The 13,772-nt window shown below is 45.0% G+C and overlaps 1 protein-coding gene across 4 annotated transcripts in view; it reads right to left on the reverse strand.

Moving 5' to 3' along the window:
• Positions 1-2,867: 2,867 nt before the first annotated feature.
• The window catches only part of FLI1 (Fli-1 proto-oncogene, ETS transcription factor), a 96,219-nt gene continuing 85,314 nt past the window's right edge, over positions 2,868-13,772 (reverse strand). For 2 of the 4 annotated variants that reach the window (XM_014961055.1, XM_014961054.1), the window contains exons 7-9: positions 8,045-8,107; positions 6,326-6,373; positions 4,831-5,360 (exon numbers count right to left, since the gene is read on the reverse strand). In XM_014961055.1, the coding sequence (XP_014816541.1) occupies positions 4,831-5,360; positions 6,326-6,373; positions 8,045-8,107 (641 nt within the window). Of the gene's footprint in view, positions 5,361-6,325; positions 6,374-8,044; positions 8,108-13,772 lie in introns of all 4 variants that reach the window. The other 2 variants (XM_014961056.1, XM_014961057.1) reach the window with 2 other exon arrangements.

The raw sequence follows: 13,772 nt of genomic DNA on the forward strand, positions 1-13,772 counted from the left end.
TTCCTGCTCTCCCTGTGTCTGACATGCAAACACTGAGGCAGGTACATCTCAACTTGGGTTGAGATGGGTCATCCTGGGTCATCCCTCCCAGTAAAGGAGCTGGAGCCCAGAGACTGTAAAGCCATCACCAATTCTACGTAATATACAATCTATTTATAGAAGCTGAAATGTAAAGCTCATTCTAGTTTGGCATATCTAAGCTGGGTCCCATTGTGTTTGCACTTGGGCAGTAGAAGAGAAATACTGGGTGAATACTAGATCTCTAGAAATTAATAGCTAATTTACCACTGATTTCAATGGGTTTCCTGGTGAGGTTTGTATTCTGAACTTCTCCGCAGAGAAGATTTTCTGCTCTCCCTGTTGACTCACAGCTCACAACCATGTGATCCCAACCATCTGTTTGGTAAACTTTCTGATTTAAGCCTGAAATACTGGAATTCCATCTGCCTCGTCCTCCTGGGAAAAGCAAAAAGTAGCATTAATACTGTCAAATTCCTTGTTTACTTTCTCCCAGTGCGTCCCAGAAACTCGGGTTGGGAGGGAAGATCCCCCTGATATCACCCCTAGAGCTTCCAACCTGGCAAAGTCAGGCTGATATCAGGGGTACAAATGGGCTACGCTGATCTGTATGTGATCAGTTGTTCTTTACCTGAGGAATGGAAACTATTAAAATCTTGTGAAAATACTAAAAGGTGCCTGGGAAGCACCCTGGCTGGCACACTGCTGCGACCTCTCCATACTCCAGTATCTCTTTATCCCATGGAAATGCAGCCTGCAGCGGGTGGCAAACCCTACCTAAAGCTAAATATTAGTGAATACTAGCAAAGATTAATTGTCAGAGGAGGAGGAAGGGAGACAGAAAGGATCTGAGCTGTGAGTGCTGCTATCACCTCCCATCTCAGTCCGGGCTCCTCTGAGATGCTGCAAGTTGGACAGCCAGAAACAGATAATTCTGAAATTGTCAGTTGCTTTCAAAAGCCTTTTTTTTCCACCAAGGATGCTGCTGGCCAAATTTTGCTATCAAAGACATCTTTGACCTTCAGATTCTGCCTTTATAATATAGTTGAAATCAGGTTCTAAACTTGACATAAACAGTAATTAAGCAGTAAGACTACCTTCTTGTTCCCCCTTCCTCCGATAGGCAGGCACTGAGGCGGGTACATCTCACTGCACCTTTTTGTGCAATCTCAGTCTTCCCATTTTTCCTACGACTGGCAACCGGGCAGGAGCGCTGGATTAAACAAAAATACTTGATATTTCTTTAGATGAGCCAGAACGCATCTGGGATCACATTGAAGTGAAAAACAATAGAGATGAGCAAAAAACCACTCACTCTTATGACTAAACTGAGCAACGATGGTTGAATACACAAAGGGAACAGCCCCGTGGTGGTTGCACACACCAACGTGGCTCTTTTTCAGAGCCCGGGGTTGGTAATCAAGCCGGTGAAAGCTATTGTACTAGCAACCCAACAACAAAAGGTTGTGTGGGGAGGAAGGAAATGGTGTAGTTGTGCAGTTATGTATTTCTAAGGGTTTATCAAATCGGCAGCGGGATCAAGCTATCTCTCAGGACCACCGTGTGTCTGCAAAAATACAGGAAGTGCCTTGGCCTGACCTTTACAACACAATCAGAAGATTCCTTGGCAGCGCTTGTTTGTGCAGCCTCTCACTCCACCTCAGGAATGCTCTGGCTTTCCCTGGCTGTGGGGCCAGGTGAGGAAGAGGAGCAGCAGGCAGGCTGGTAACACCCCCAGCACCGAGCCCTGAAGAGCAAAGAGACGGAGATGTCTATTCATAGAATCATAGAATCATAGAATCATTGAGGTTGGAAGAGACCCTTGGGATCATCGAGTCCAACCATCTCCCCTACTCTACAAAGTCCTCCCCTACACCATGTCCCTCAGTACCCCATCTAAACGTCCCCTAAACACATCCAGGGATGGTGACTCCACCCCCTCCCTGGGCAGCCTGTTCCAATGCCCGACCACTCTTTGGGTGAAAAATTCCTTCCTAATGTTCAATCTAAACCTCCCCTGTTGGAGCTTGAAGCCGTTCCCTCTCGTTCTATTGTTAATTACCTGTGAGAAGAGACCAGCACCAACCTCTCTACAGTGTCCTTTCAAGTAGTTGTAGAGAGTGATGAGGTCTCCCCTCAGCCTCCTCTTCCTCATACTAAACAGCCCCAGCTCCTTCAGCCACTCTTCATATGATTTGTCTTCCAGGCCCTTCACTAGTTTTGTTGCCCTCCTCTGCCCTCGCTCCAGCACCTCCAGATCTCTCTTGGATTGAGGTGCCCAAAACTGGACACAACACTCGAGGTGTGGCCTCCCCAGTGCTGAGTACAGGGGCATATTAGGTCGGGTACGGCTCCCACTGGGACTCAGCTCACGGCTGAGACCCCAGGGCAGAGGACAAGGCTCTGTCCCCAGCTCCACCACCATCCCTGTCCCAGACACTTCACCCCCTCCAGCTCTGGCTGCTCTGCCACCTTCTCTCTCTCTCTCTCTCTCTCCATGGACAAAAGATGGAGCCGAGGTTTCTGATTTCGACACTTCATTAACTAAATGAGGTCTGTCAAACACTGGCTCCAAATTTTCTAGACTAACAAGTCCATATTGTTTTATAGTGATAAGGATTATGATTGGCCACTACTACAGAACTCCTCTGTTTTCCTTTTTAGCTAAATGGAATTTAGAGACAGATTTCATGCTTCATCTGCAGGTATGAGACGGGAGGGAGAGAGTGGGACCATATGATGCCTCAGAGAAGAAAACAACTATTTATTTTGTCACATTTTTTTACATCATCTTCTTCATACAACAGTTTAATTGTAACACTTAATACATTTCTTAAAAAACACCAAGATTACTTGCAAAATTATATATATTTTAATATCCAAAAAAGTACATTGCATATATATAGTAGCAAAAGCCCCATTTCTGTGGGTAATTTCTTCATACTTAATTTTTTGCGATTATTGCAGTAATGTTACTTATAAACATCCCGAAAGCACTAAGACCTAAACTGATTAGCTTGATCTTATTTTTTTCCATCTCGTTAAATAATGGCATCAGTGCTTCTGTTTAAAGTTATGAGCAGACTGGAATGTTCTGGTTTCAGGCTCTCGTCCTGCAATCGGATGCACGTGGACCAAGTCTTGCACCTGCCCAGAGTCCCAGAGGTTATATCTAGACCAGATATTTGTGATGCTGTTAATTGGCTGCCACTTAATCCAAGTTAATTAATAGGCTATGTGTGTACGTCTCAGCCCCGCTATAGACATCTGCTCTAAAACCCAAATGTTTGTGGTTTCCCCCTCTGTTTATGGCACCAAACCAGCATTTGTGGATCATCAAATTAACATGTGCAAAATGAGAGGTGGCTGAGAATTTCTGAAGATTTAAAATTTAAATGAAAACCCCAAGCGAAAGGTTTCGAAAAGACGTTACGAGAGGTATTTGATAATTTTCGCTATGAAGTGGTTACGAACTCTCCAAAGTTCAAAGTTTTGGTGAAAAGTGATCACAAAATAGTCAAATAGTTGCTTTACAATGCTGGTGCATGTTTTCAATCAGCTCCAACGCAAACACGTTGGCTCAGTGGAGTTAATTTGCAGACAACTACGACAAGGCTAATACAAGAAAAAACTCTGCTCTAGACAAACCCAGGGAAAGCTGGAAGATTTCTGGCGACTTCGAGGGTCAATTATGGATCCAATTGCAGGACTAAGGCTGTCTCCAACAGATACATTACTCATGTCTTATTTTTTAATTTTTTTAGCAAAAAGTACAAAGCTGCAGCCCAAATGTACAGATTGAAAAGATGTACAAATTACATTAAAAAAAAAAAAACAAAAACAAAACCAAAAACAACCTACAAACAACTGAGCTCATAGTAAAAAACAAACCTGCATTTGTGACCGAGGTCAACTCGTTTTATTTAATCTTTCTTTTAAAACTGTGAGATATAGGGAAAAATAACTCTGCATAATTTATACAGTAATTTGCCTTCTGATTTGTTGACCACTTTGGATGACGGTCTGACAAACGCACAGCGTTCGCGAATCGGTAGCATTTAGCGATCCCTGGAGCTCTGGGGGAGCTCAGGGCCTGCTGTCATTTATTTTACTTCACTTTTGCTTTCAAGGAATGTCTGTGCTTGACGTTAGGTTACTTTTTGTTCTGGTTTCTGATGCTTCTGGAGATAAGACACAGTCTAATGAAGTTGTACACTCTAGAAGAGTTCCTTCAATGCCCTTTACTTCTTAAAATATACATGTACATATATATATATGAATATATATATATTTAATTTCCAGTTGGGAGAAAATCCTCATCTGCCTTAAAGCTAAGATTCCAGTTGCGGTCCCCTGCGGCCCAATGTCCTCCACTTGATGGTCAAATTGCCTACCCTCTCCATAGCAAGAAAAAAGCCCCATGTAGTCATCTTTTCCTATGACCCACCATCGGATCTATGTCTTGTCAAAAGCCTTTGAATCCTTAAAAATTTCTCTCCTCAAAAAACTAATAATCATTCCAGGTAATGGTGAACAATCTTCACGGTCAACTCCTACAGAGGACATAAGCGTTAAAACCCAAAGAAAATGCAGAGTACTGGCCCAAAGAAGCATCCATCTCAGTTCAAGACACAAGAGGCAAAGTTACGAAAGTAAAAGGTTTGATCCAGGAAAAACCAATATCCAGTTTTAATTCTTCCCCAGAAAGGCCACAATTGTCCGTTAAGGCTGCCCCAAAAAAACCCATAAAAATCCCAGAAGTAAAGAAGAAGTCCAACCAGACTGATAAAGGCCACTTGAAGATAAAAGCATCTAGTAATAGCTGCCCAAGTGTGGTGATACGTGGGCGTTGGGATGGCGAGGGACATTGGGGTTTGGATAAATGCTTCCTGCAGGAGAGGTCCAATAAGGTGAGGCCGCTCCAAAGAAACTGGATGACGTGACAGGCATAGAAGAAGGGTGCGGGGGTACAAAGTTCACCTTCTGCTGGTGGGCATGGTAAGACTGCATGTAGGAGAGATCTGACGGATACTTGTACATGGACGACTCAGTGGGATGAGGCTGAAGAGCCTGGGCAATGCCGTGAAAGTCAAATTTGTAGGCATACCTTTTGCCATGCACTTTGGTCATAATGTTCTTGTCGTAGTAGTATCGGAGGGCTCGGCTCAGCTTGTCGTAATTCATGTTGGGTTTGCTTTTGCGTTCTCCCCAGCGCCGCGCTACTTCGTCAGGGTCCGTCATCTTGAACTCCCCGTTGGTCCCTTCCCACGTGATGCAGCCGGCGTTGGAACTGTCCGAGAGCAGCTCCAGGAGGAACTGCCACAGTTGGATCTGCCCGCTCCCTGCGAGAAGCAAGCCAAAGAGGAAAGGAAATGACATTGTGTTTCCTGCTTAAAAAGCAAAGACAAAGGCAGGAAACAGAAGGACTATCTCGATCTTTACTGGGAACTGCTCCTTCAAGCCTTAGAAGGTCTTACGTAGGAATGGATAAACTGTTCCCAGCAAACAAGTTAGTCAATCCTTTGTTCTGCTCATGAGTTTGAGGTCAGATTAGATTTCATAATGGTCGCCTTTGGCCTTAAAATCTTCGGACTATTCATAAACAGGCCTTTTCCCGAGCATAATGTTCTGCAAAATTTTTCACTGAACAGTTAACAGAGTATATTGCAACTCTTAATTGCTTACTGTTCACCATGGATGTTGTTTTGGATACCTACAGTTTTCTTTCCAGCTGGTGATCTGAGTTTTGTAAGATTATTTCTTCCCCAGACTAGATAACTCCTGCTTTTATTCAGTTATACTAATTGTAAAGAGCTTGGTGAGGATGTTTGTATACAAGTTTGTTCAGCTCAAGCAAAATTTACTCCAGGTCTTATTCCCCAAAGTTGGGGGCTGTTTTTTGCAGATGACCCACCTGGGACAGTTACTAAACTGTGACTTTTGGAGATGTTTTGTGCCTTTCACTCAGCTAATCCATCACAGCCAGCGGAAAACCAACCTGTGCTGCAAATCTGAGAGAGCAGCATTGAAGTTCCCTACAAAGTTCTTCTCAAGGAATGCTGGTTTGGGGTAAGAACATTCAGGATGGCGATTTTGTCCTGACAAAGATGATGTTGTACCACTTTCCTCACTTTTCTGGAAGGACTCTGTGCAAAAGCACTTGTGGGAGCACAGCTGCTAAGGTGTCTCACAGCCTGTCCCTGCGTTAGAGGACAAACCTACCCATCCAGTACGGACTGGAGCAGCAGATCAGAAGGAAAATGAATGCCCTTGATAACAGTGGGCTGAAATTTGAAGATGAACTCACCTGGATTGGCAAGACGGCTACTAGTGGGCCCCAGGATTTGATATGGATCTAAAAAAACCACCAACAAAAGCTATTTTAAAAAAAATGCTTCATCAAAAAGAAACAACAGTTCATTGGGTTTTATTCTGGAAACCAGTTCAAATTTTCACTTTCTTTCTTTACTCATACTGCCTCTTCTCTTAGCGCCTGGAACAGACTCGATGTGTTCCTTCTTTCTTTTTTAGCAAACAACCACCAATTATTTATGGAATCCGAAATGGCACGGTGATTCTGGCACTGGTTTCAGACTTGTGGGCTTTCAAAGATGGTAATCTCTTTGGACATACCCTGCACTTATGTGTCAACGAGAAAACATGAAATGGGAAAAAAGAAGTGTGGGATAGTAGAGCAGTAACAAATCAGAAGTATTTCTATTTCTCTTAATAAAAGAAGTGGGACAGCAGATGAGATTTTCAAATTCACTTGCCCAGCCCGCTTCCCTCTGCGGTCAATGAAATGTTCACCCAACTCTCCCTTCCTGAAACAAGCAGAGCCTCAGACAAACAGGAGTAACAGGGGGTTTGTCACTGGCTCCAATGAGGCTGAGTGTTTCTTGAAAACCCCACAGAGCATTTATTAGGAATGAATTCCTTCCCTTTTTGTGGGGCCTCCTCAGCCCTAATCTCTACACTTCTCCTTTGCTTCTCTCTGGTTTTGGTGATTTGGATCTATAGCATTTGCTCGTGGATTGAACCAGTGCCAAAAGAACCAACCCCTTGAAAAAAAAAAAAAATAAAAAAAAAAATAGAAAGGGATAGAAAGCAGCTGTGCAAAGCAGCCAAGGTGGGATTTAGCTTTTCAAAGACCCCTTGGGAAAGCAGCAGGAAACACACTACTGCTCCCTGCCCAGCAGGGTTTGCTTTTCTTATTTGCTTTTCTTTGAGGCAAGGGGAAGCCCCCTTGGTTCTGTTTGGAGATGCTGCAGCAGAGGGGAAGGGGTAAGGCAGACACTGCATTGCTGCAGCAGAGGGGAAGGGGTAACACAGACACTGCAGCACCAAGAGCTCCCTGCCCCTGGCTGCCATAGGTGACCCGTGCCAGCACCAAGAGCTCCGTGCCCCTGGCTGCCATAGGTGACCCGTGCCACGGCACGGCGCGGTGCCTCAAAGGAGGTGCGGGCGATGCTCGGGCGCTGCACGTGACTCAGTGAAACAGGGATGTTTCTTTCAAATGGGGAAGGACACGGCAGTAAAATAGAAACGGTTTGGAACAATCGCTGTCACCGCTCGGTCAGAGTTGACTCATTATTCCGAGACTTCCCTGTAAGGCTCTGCCTGTTCGTCCTGTGCCTGTGGCTGTTGCTGCTCGACACATTTATTCACCCAATCTAGTACAGATTTCGTTAATTAGCAAAAGCAGGGGGACAAAATCAGCCTTACCTGGCTGGGGCCGTTGCTGTTCTGTTGTCTTGTTCACATTTTGTGTCCCTGCAACAGGAGGGCCTGTAACAACAGAGAAAGATGTGATGTGTACTAGAAGAGAAGAGGAGGAATGAGCAGAGAACAAGACAAGTACAAGATACATCGAACAGGAGTAAAGGCTGCCTGGATGGGAGAAGTTTTTTGATCCTAAGAGCTGATAGTTTTGAAACGGCACTATAAAATCATGAGATTTAACTAGAAATCGATCTAGTACAAATTTCATTAATTAGCAAAAGCAGGGGGATAAAATCAGCCTTACCTGGCTGGGGCCGTTGCTGTTCTGTTGTCTTGTTCACATTTTGTGTCCCTGCAACAGGAGGGCCTGTAACAACAGAGAAAGATGTGATGTGTACTAGAAGAGAAGAGGAGGAATGAGCAGAGAACAAGACAAGTACAAGATACATCGAACAGGAGTAAAGGCTGCCTGGATGGGAGAAGTTTTTTGATCCTAAGAGCTGATAGTTTTGAAACGGCACTATAAAATCATGAGATTTAACTAGAAATCAAAAGTTCCACTGTGAAACAAAAACATGCAGATGAGGCAAGAAAAATATTATGCAGGTACTTTATTAATTTTCTGTCTTTTATTGTAACGTAACTCTAATTCTGGTTTACATCCGTGTCTTGAACAGAAAGTGGGATTTTTTAAAAGGTATAAATTCTGAGCTTCTTTCATGTTGGAACTTTTTTCAATATTTTTTGGAAATATTTTGGGACTTCTTTTTTTAAACCAACCTTTTTATTCCAAAAAATGGTTTGATCAAATCAAACATTTTGTTGATAATTTCACGGCTCTTTCTGTAAATCACTTCAATACTAACAACTGATCCTCTTCATCATATCATTTCTCTGAAGAGAAAACTCTAACTCAGAGAACATTCAGGGTGTGTGTAGCTCAGGAAGCAGCAAAGCCAAGGAAGCACAAGCCGAGAGGCAGGTTCTGCCACATCTATTTGCACCCACTCGTGCCTTGTTGAGAATAAAATGTGCTCATCTTTGCCCTGCTGCACAGGAACGTGCCCCCAGGGTGGAAGCAGGGGGGAGTGTGGCTGGGAATCAGCTGGTTGTTGGCCAGGATACAGTCTTTAGGGACAGAGAACTGGTATTTCTAAGGTGATGACACCCAGAGTGTGCTGTGAATTCAGAGACACTGTAAAACCAGTAAGAAAGAAGAAGAGTTGGTTGAACAGGGCTCATGCCATAGGGTCCCCAGCTGCCTGCTGGACTCTGCGTAGAATCTCACTTCCTGAAAAGTTGTAAGAAACTCTCAGAATTTGCCCAAACTCCCTATATCTGTCCCTGAAAAAAATGACACCGGGATACAAGCAGGTGGTTGTCAGGGAATCTATGTTTGTGCGGAGGATCTGCTCCTGGTCCCTAAATCAAATCCTGAAAGTATTAGCGGTTCGTGCTGCCATCTTCAGTACACGATTCAACAATAAAAATACTGGTGTCAATTTCTATTTCTTGTAATACCATCATTCTAGCTCTTTTCTTACTGACTATCCCCAAATCTTCTGCCGTTCCGATGCTCCTAACATGAGCCAGCCGTGCCTGTCTCCTCCCAAAATCTCATTGTCATCTTCTGTTGCAGGATTTGTGATTCCCGTTGGGACAACTTACTTTTGGTGAGGCCAGAATTCCTATTACTGCCCCATCCTGCTCTCCTGACTGCATCATGGGAGGGATCTAATGACAAAAGCACAGAGGGGTTGAAATCAACTCTTCCCAGAAAAAAACTTGCAAGAATTTCACTTTATATCTTGGTCCCAATGGCTTGGTATTACATAGGTCTATTATTTTTCCTTTCCTGTGTCTCCTGTGCTCCCCAGACCTTCTCACAAAGGCAACAGGGGATATATGGAGAGGTTAGGACTCAATTTTTGGGCAATACTCGAGCCTGGCTCCTTCTGATCATGAAGTTGAGAGGGCGACTCATCTCATCCAAAAGGAGCCCCCCTTTCCCTCATCCCAAGACAACCAAAGGCCACGGGCAGAAAAGGAGGATGAGAGGAACCCTTTTGTGATTTCCCAGAAAATAAATGGCAACTTTAAAACCCAGGGAGGGCAAGGATTTGACAGGCACAGTAAGGAAGGTATTTTAAGGAGGGAGAAAGGGGGAAAAAGCACCCTCTCCGGCACAATTCAAAACTCAGCCCTGGCCTTGCCACTGGGAAGGAGCGAGCACCGCCTCGTGCCCCGTTGGGCTGCAGCTCCCTGTGGAAACATCCCAGGCACTCACACATTCCTCCCGGCGCTGGGAAAGCCGCTGCAGCTTTGAAATTACAGCCTTCTAGTTATTGGCATGAAAAGGAAAACAGAGAAGGGATGGGAGAGGGAAAGGGAGGGGAAGAGAGGGAGAAAGAGGGGAGGAGGGAAGAGAGGGGAAGGGGAGAAAGCAGAGCTCATGTAATCTGCCTGTTTTTATTTTTATTGTATTTATTTGCTTTTTTCCCTTTTTACTAGAAACCACAAACCCCACTGCAAATAGATCAGACTGAAAAACAAACTGCTACGGTTTCACCCTGTGACGGGACATCTCTGGGAGAGGGAGGTGGCAGTCCCAGAAATGCTGTCCCCTGAAGGAGCCCTGTCCCCGCTCCGGGGAGTTTTATCCCCAAACTCGATCCCCAATAATCTGCTGGTTGCACGGGTGGTATTGCTACGGTTTCACCCTGTGACGGGACATCTCTGGGAGAGGGAGGTGGCAGTCCCAGAAATGCTGTCCCCTGAAGGAGCCCTGTCCCCGCTCCGGGGAGTTTTATCCCCAAACTCGATCCCCAATAATCTGCTGGTTGCACGGGTGGTATTTTCCTTGTTGGCAACAGATCCTAACGTCATCCTAGGGCTGCTGCGCTATCAGGGAGTGAAATCAGGAGAGGAGAGACGGGCTCTGAAGGAACCACTAGCTTTTCCCATGTCCTCTTTGCAGCCAGTCTCTGACTTTCATTTCTCCCCTGGGATATTCTTCAGAAGTTATTAGAGCCGTGTTTTGGGAAGTATTTTGAAAAAAACATGAATTCTCTATTGAGAGAGAAAGGAAAAACCTCAGAAATTTCCACCGGTTGAGATGCTAGCTAATATTTCAATCAGCTCCATCAGAAACGGTTTCAGCATTGTGTATTTTTAATGGAAATGCTACTGACAGGGAGATCCTGTTAAAAAGGAGGGTAGCAATTCATTCTCCAACAGAAGAATTCTTTTCAAATCGGGGAAAAAATTTCTTTCCAAAAAGCAGCAGAGCTCATTAGAAATTTTCAGTTTTCTCTGATTCTTTTTGGGTCAGAAAATTGACTGAAGGGAATCAACTGCTGCGAATGGGTCAGTTGATTCAGAGACATCAGCATGTTTTGAGTAAACAGGCCTGGAGAGATGATCCTCCTCCTTCTCCTCCTCCTCCTTCTCTTCCTCTTCCTCCTTCTTCTCCAGATGGAGAAACTTTATCACAGAGGAGGACCCTGCTTTGCTCAAGGTATCACAGAAAGGGTGTAAAATGCATCTCCTGAGGGTTTTTTAACCAGTAAGTGACACTATTACCACCAGACGTGCTGATCAGGCGTGTCTTGCTGTGGCTTCTTGGGCTTTACGGGACCAAGGCTTGGTTTTCCAGACAATTTAGGCTAAGCCTGGTCAAAATTATCATTCAAAACCTCTCTGGGTTTCCTTGTAGTGTACATTTTAGGTTGTAAGACGCCAGCTTGGAAGGATGGTGTGCAGGTGCCACAGCCCAGGTCTAATCCAGGTCTGGGCTACCTCAGATGAGTCCCTTTGCCTCGGTTTTCCCTACGGATTGAGTAAAGTGTGAGCATATATAGTTGGGATGAGACTTAACCCTGAGTGTGATTTTCCAGTGGTAAAAGGGTTAAATGCAAGTTTGCCATGAAGGCCTTGCTGCTGAAATGTCTCCTCTCAGCTCCTGCAAGTTTCCAACTCTTTCTCTCCCTACCAAAGAAAAAAAAAAAAAAGTCCAAATCCACTAAGCTATTTTTGTTTTGTTTTCACAAAAAATCCGTGCAACGTGAAAGAACCACACCAGCCCTCCCGGCTTCCAGGCCCAGACTCTAAAGCTGAACGTGTTTAAAACAAAATGGAAAAGGCAGAGCCAGGGAAACCATCCAGAGACTCGAGTTTCTGCAAAAACAATACCGTTCCCAGGACCTGACGCCCAGTGGCTCGGAGAGATCCTACAGAACTCCCGCCAGACAGTTAGTTACAGGGAGAGTCTTATCTGTCATTAAACCCGCTAGGATTTTACACCCAAACTTGCCAGTCTGTGGAAATTCAATTAAAAGACTTGGACTGAGGTCTTCTTCTGGTGTAAATCAGCAAATGGCTACAGTGAAGGCAGGGGCAAATTTATACCAGCTTGGGATCAGGTCCCCGAGTCTGTTTTAGACTTAAAAGGCCCAGTGGAACAACAGCCCTATGACAAATGTGTGTTCAATACAAAATGGAATTAAAGAGCAGAAAATAAATCATAGATGCTTTCAAGAAATGTCATTCTGCAGCTGTCTGGTTTATGTCCAGAAATTCCCCAGAATGAATGCGTACTCTATTATGAGTAAGGTAAAGGATATTAATAATGCTTTGCACTTTCACAGCACCTTTCAACTAAGGATCTCACAGCTTTGCAAACATTCACACTCACAGCGCGCCTGGGAAGAAGGTTAAATATAATTTTATTTATTTACATGCATAAATGCACTTTCCTCAGGCTTTAGCTGCCTTTTCCAGATGAAGTGGCTTTCCCAGAAATCAGGCTGTGGGGAACAGACTGCGTAGCGTTGATCTCTGGACACTTTCTAACCTTACTCTATACATTCTCACCCCAAATCTCCCTCGGCTCCTACCTCCCCACCCTCTGTGCCATTTGGAAGTTCTCATTCTCTGCTGTGCAACTCTCATTTCAAAGTCTACTGATTCCTATGGAATTAGATGTAAATCAGAAATAACACGACAATGAAACAGCCTGTGAGGGCTGAGAAAAGGCTCAGAAGATGGCAAAATTAGCAAGATCAAGACTGAGCATTAGGGAGGCCAAACGGTAAAGTTCAAAAGATGAGCTAAATTCATACAATCACAGAATGGTTTGGGTTGGAAGGGACCTTAAAAGACCATCTCATTCCACGGCCCCGGGCAGGGACACCTCCCACTAGAAGGTTGCTCCAAGCCCCGTCCAACCTGGCCTTGAACCCCTCCCCTGGGCAGAGACACCTCCCACTAGGAGGTTGCTCCAAGCCCCGTCCAACCTGCCCTTGAACCCCTCCAGGGATGGGGCAGCCACAGCTTCTTGGGGCAACCTGGGCCAGGCTCTCACCACCCTCACAGCAAAGAATTTCTTCCCCACATCTCAGCTCAATCTCTCCTCTTTCAGTTTAAAACCATTACCCCTCATCCTATTATCCAAACCTCTGCAGTTTCTTCTTGTCAGACTGCCTGGTGCAACCAAGGAAGGACTTGATGTGGGGAAGAAACTGAGGACTGTGTCCCAGGGATGCCCTGGTGGAGACTGCGGGCCACGGAGGAGGAGAGTGGTGTAGGCTGTGCTGTGTAGGTGTAGGAGGGCTGCCATCCCAGCCAGGAGGCTCTACTGAACCTCCAGCCTCCCTTTACAGACAGAACCCCTCCATCTCACAGCTTGAGTGCTCCTTTGCTCCTCTTCCCCATACCTCTGGATCGTGTTTAGTCCAAACAGACTGATGGGCTCAAATATTCCTTGGGGCAGATGGACAGACAGGGACAGACTCAAATTCCCTCAGAAACTGGGCTTTAACTTCCCAAGCAGATTCTCACATCCCAGTGAAGACCACCCCCAGCAGTCCCTTCAGCTTGAACGCAGGCCAGTGAACAAGCCATTAGGGAATCTGTGTTTAAGATACGATGTATTAGAGAGCAAACCCTCTCTGATAAGCTTTAAAAAGTTCTTAAAAATGAAAAAAAAAAAAATATCTGAGACCTTGGGATGGAGGGGAGAAGGAAGGGGGGGG

The sequence above is a fragment of the Calidris pugnax genome, unplaced genomic scaffold, assembly GCF_001431845.1.
Source record: "Calidris pugnax isolate Ruff unplaced genomic scaffold, ASM143184v1 scaffold269, whole genome shotgun sequence".
NCBI classification, from domain to species: domain Eukaryota; kingdom Metazoa; phylum Chordata; class Aves; order Charadriiformes; family Scolopacidae; genus Calidris; species Calidris pugnax.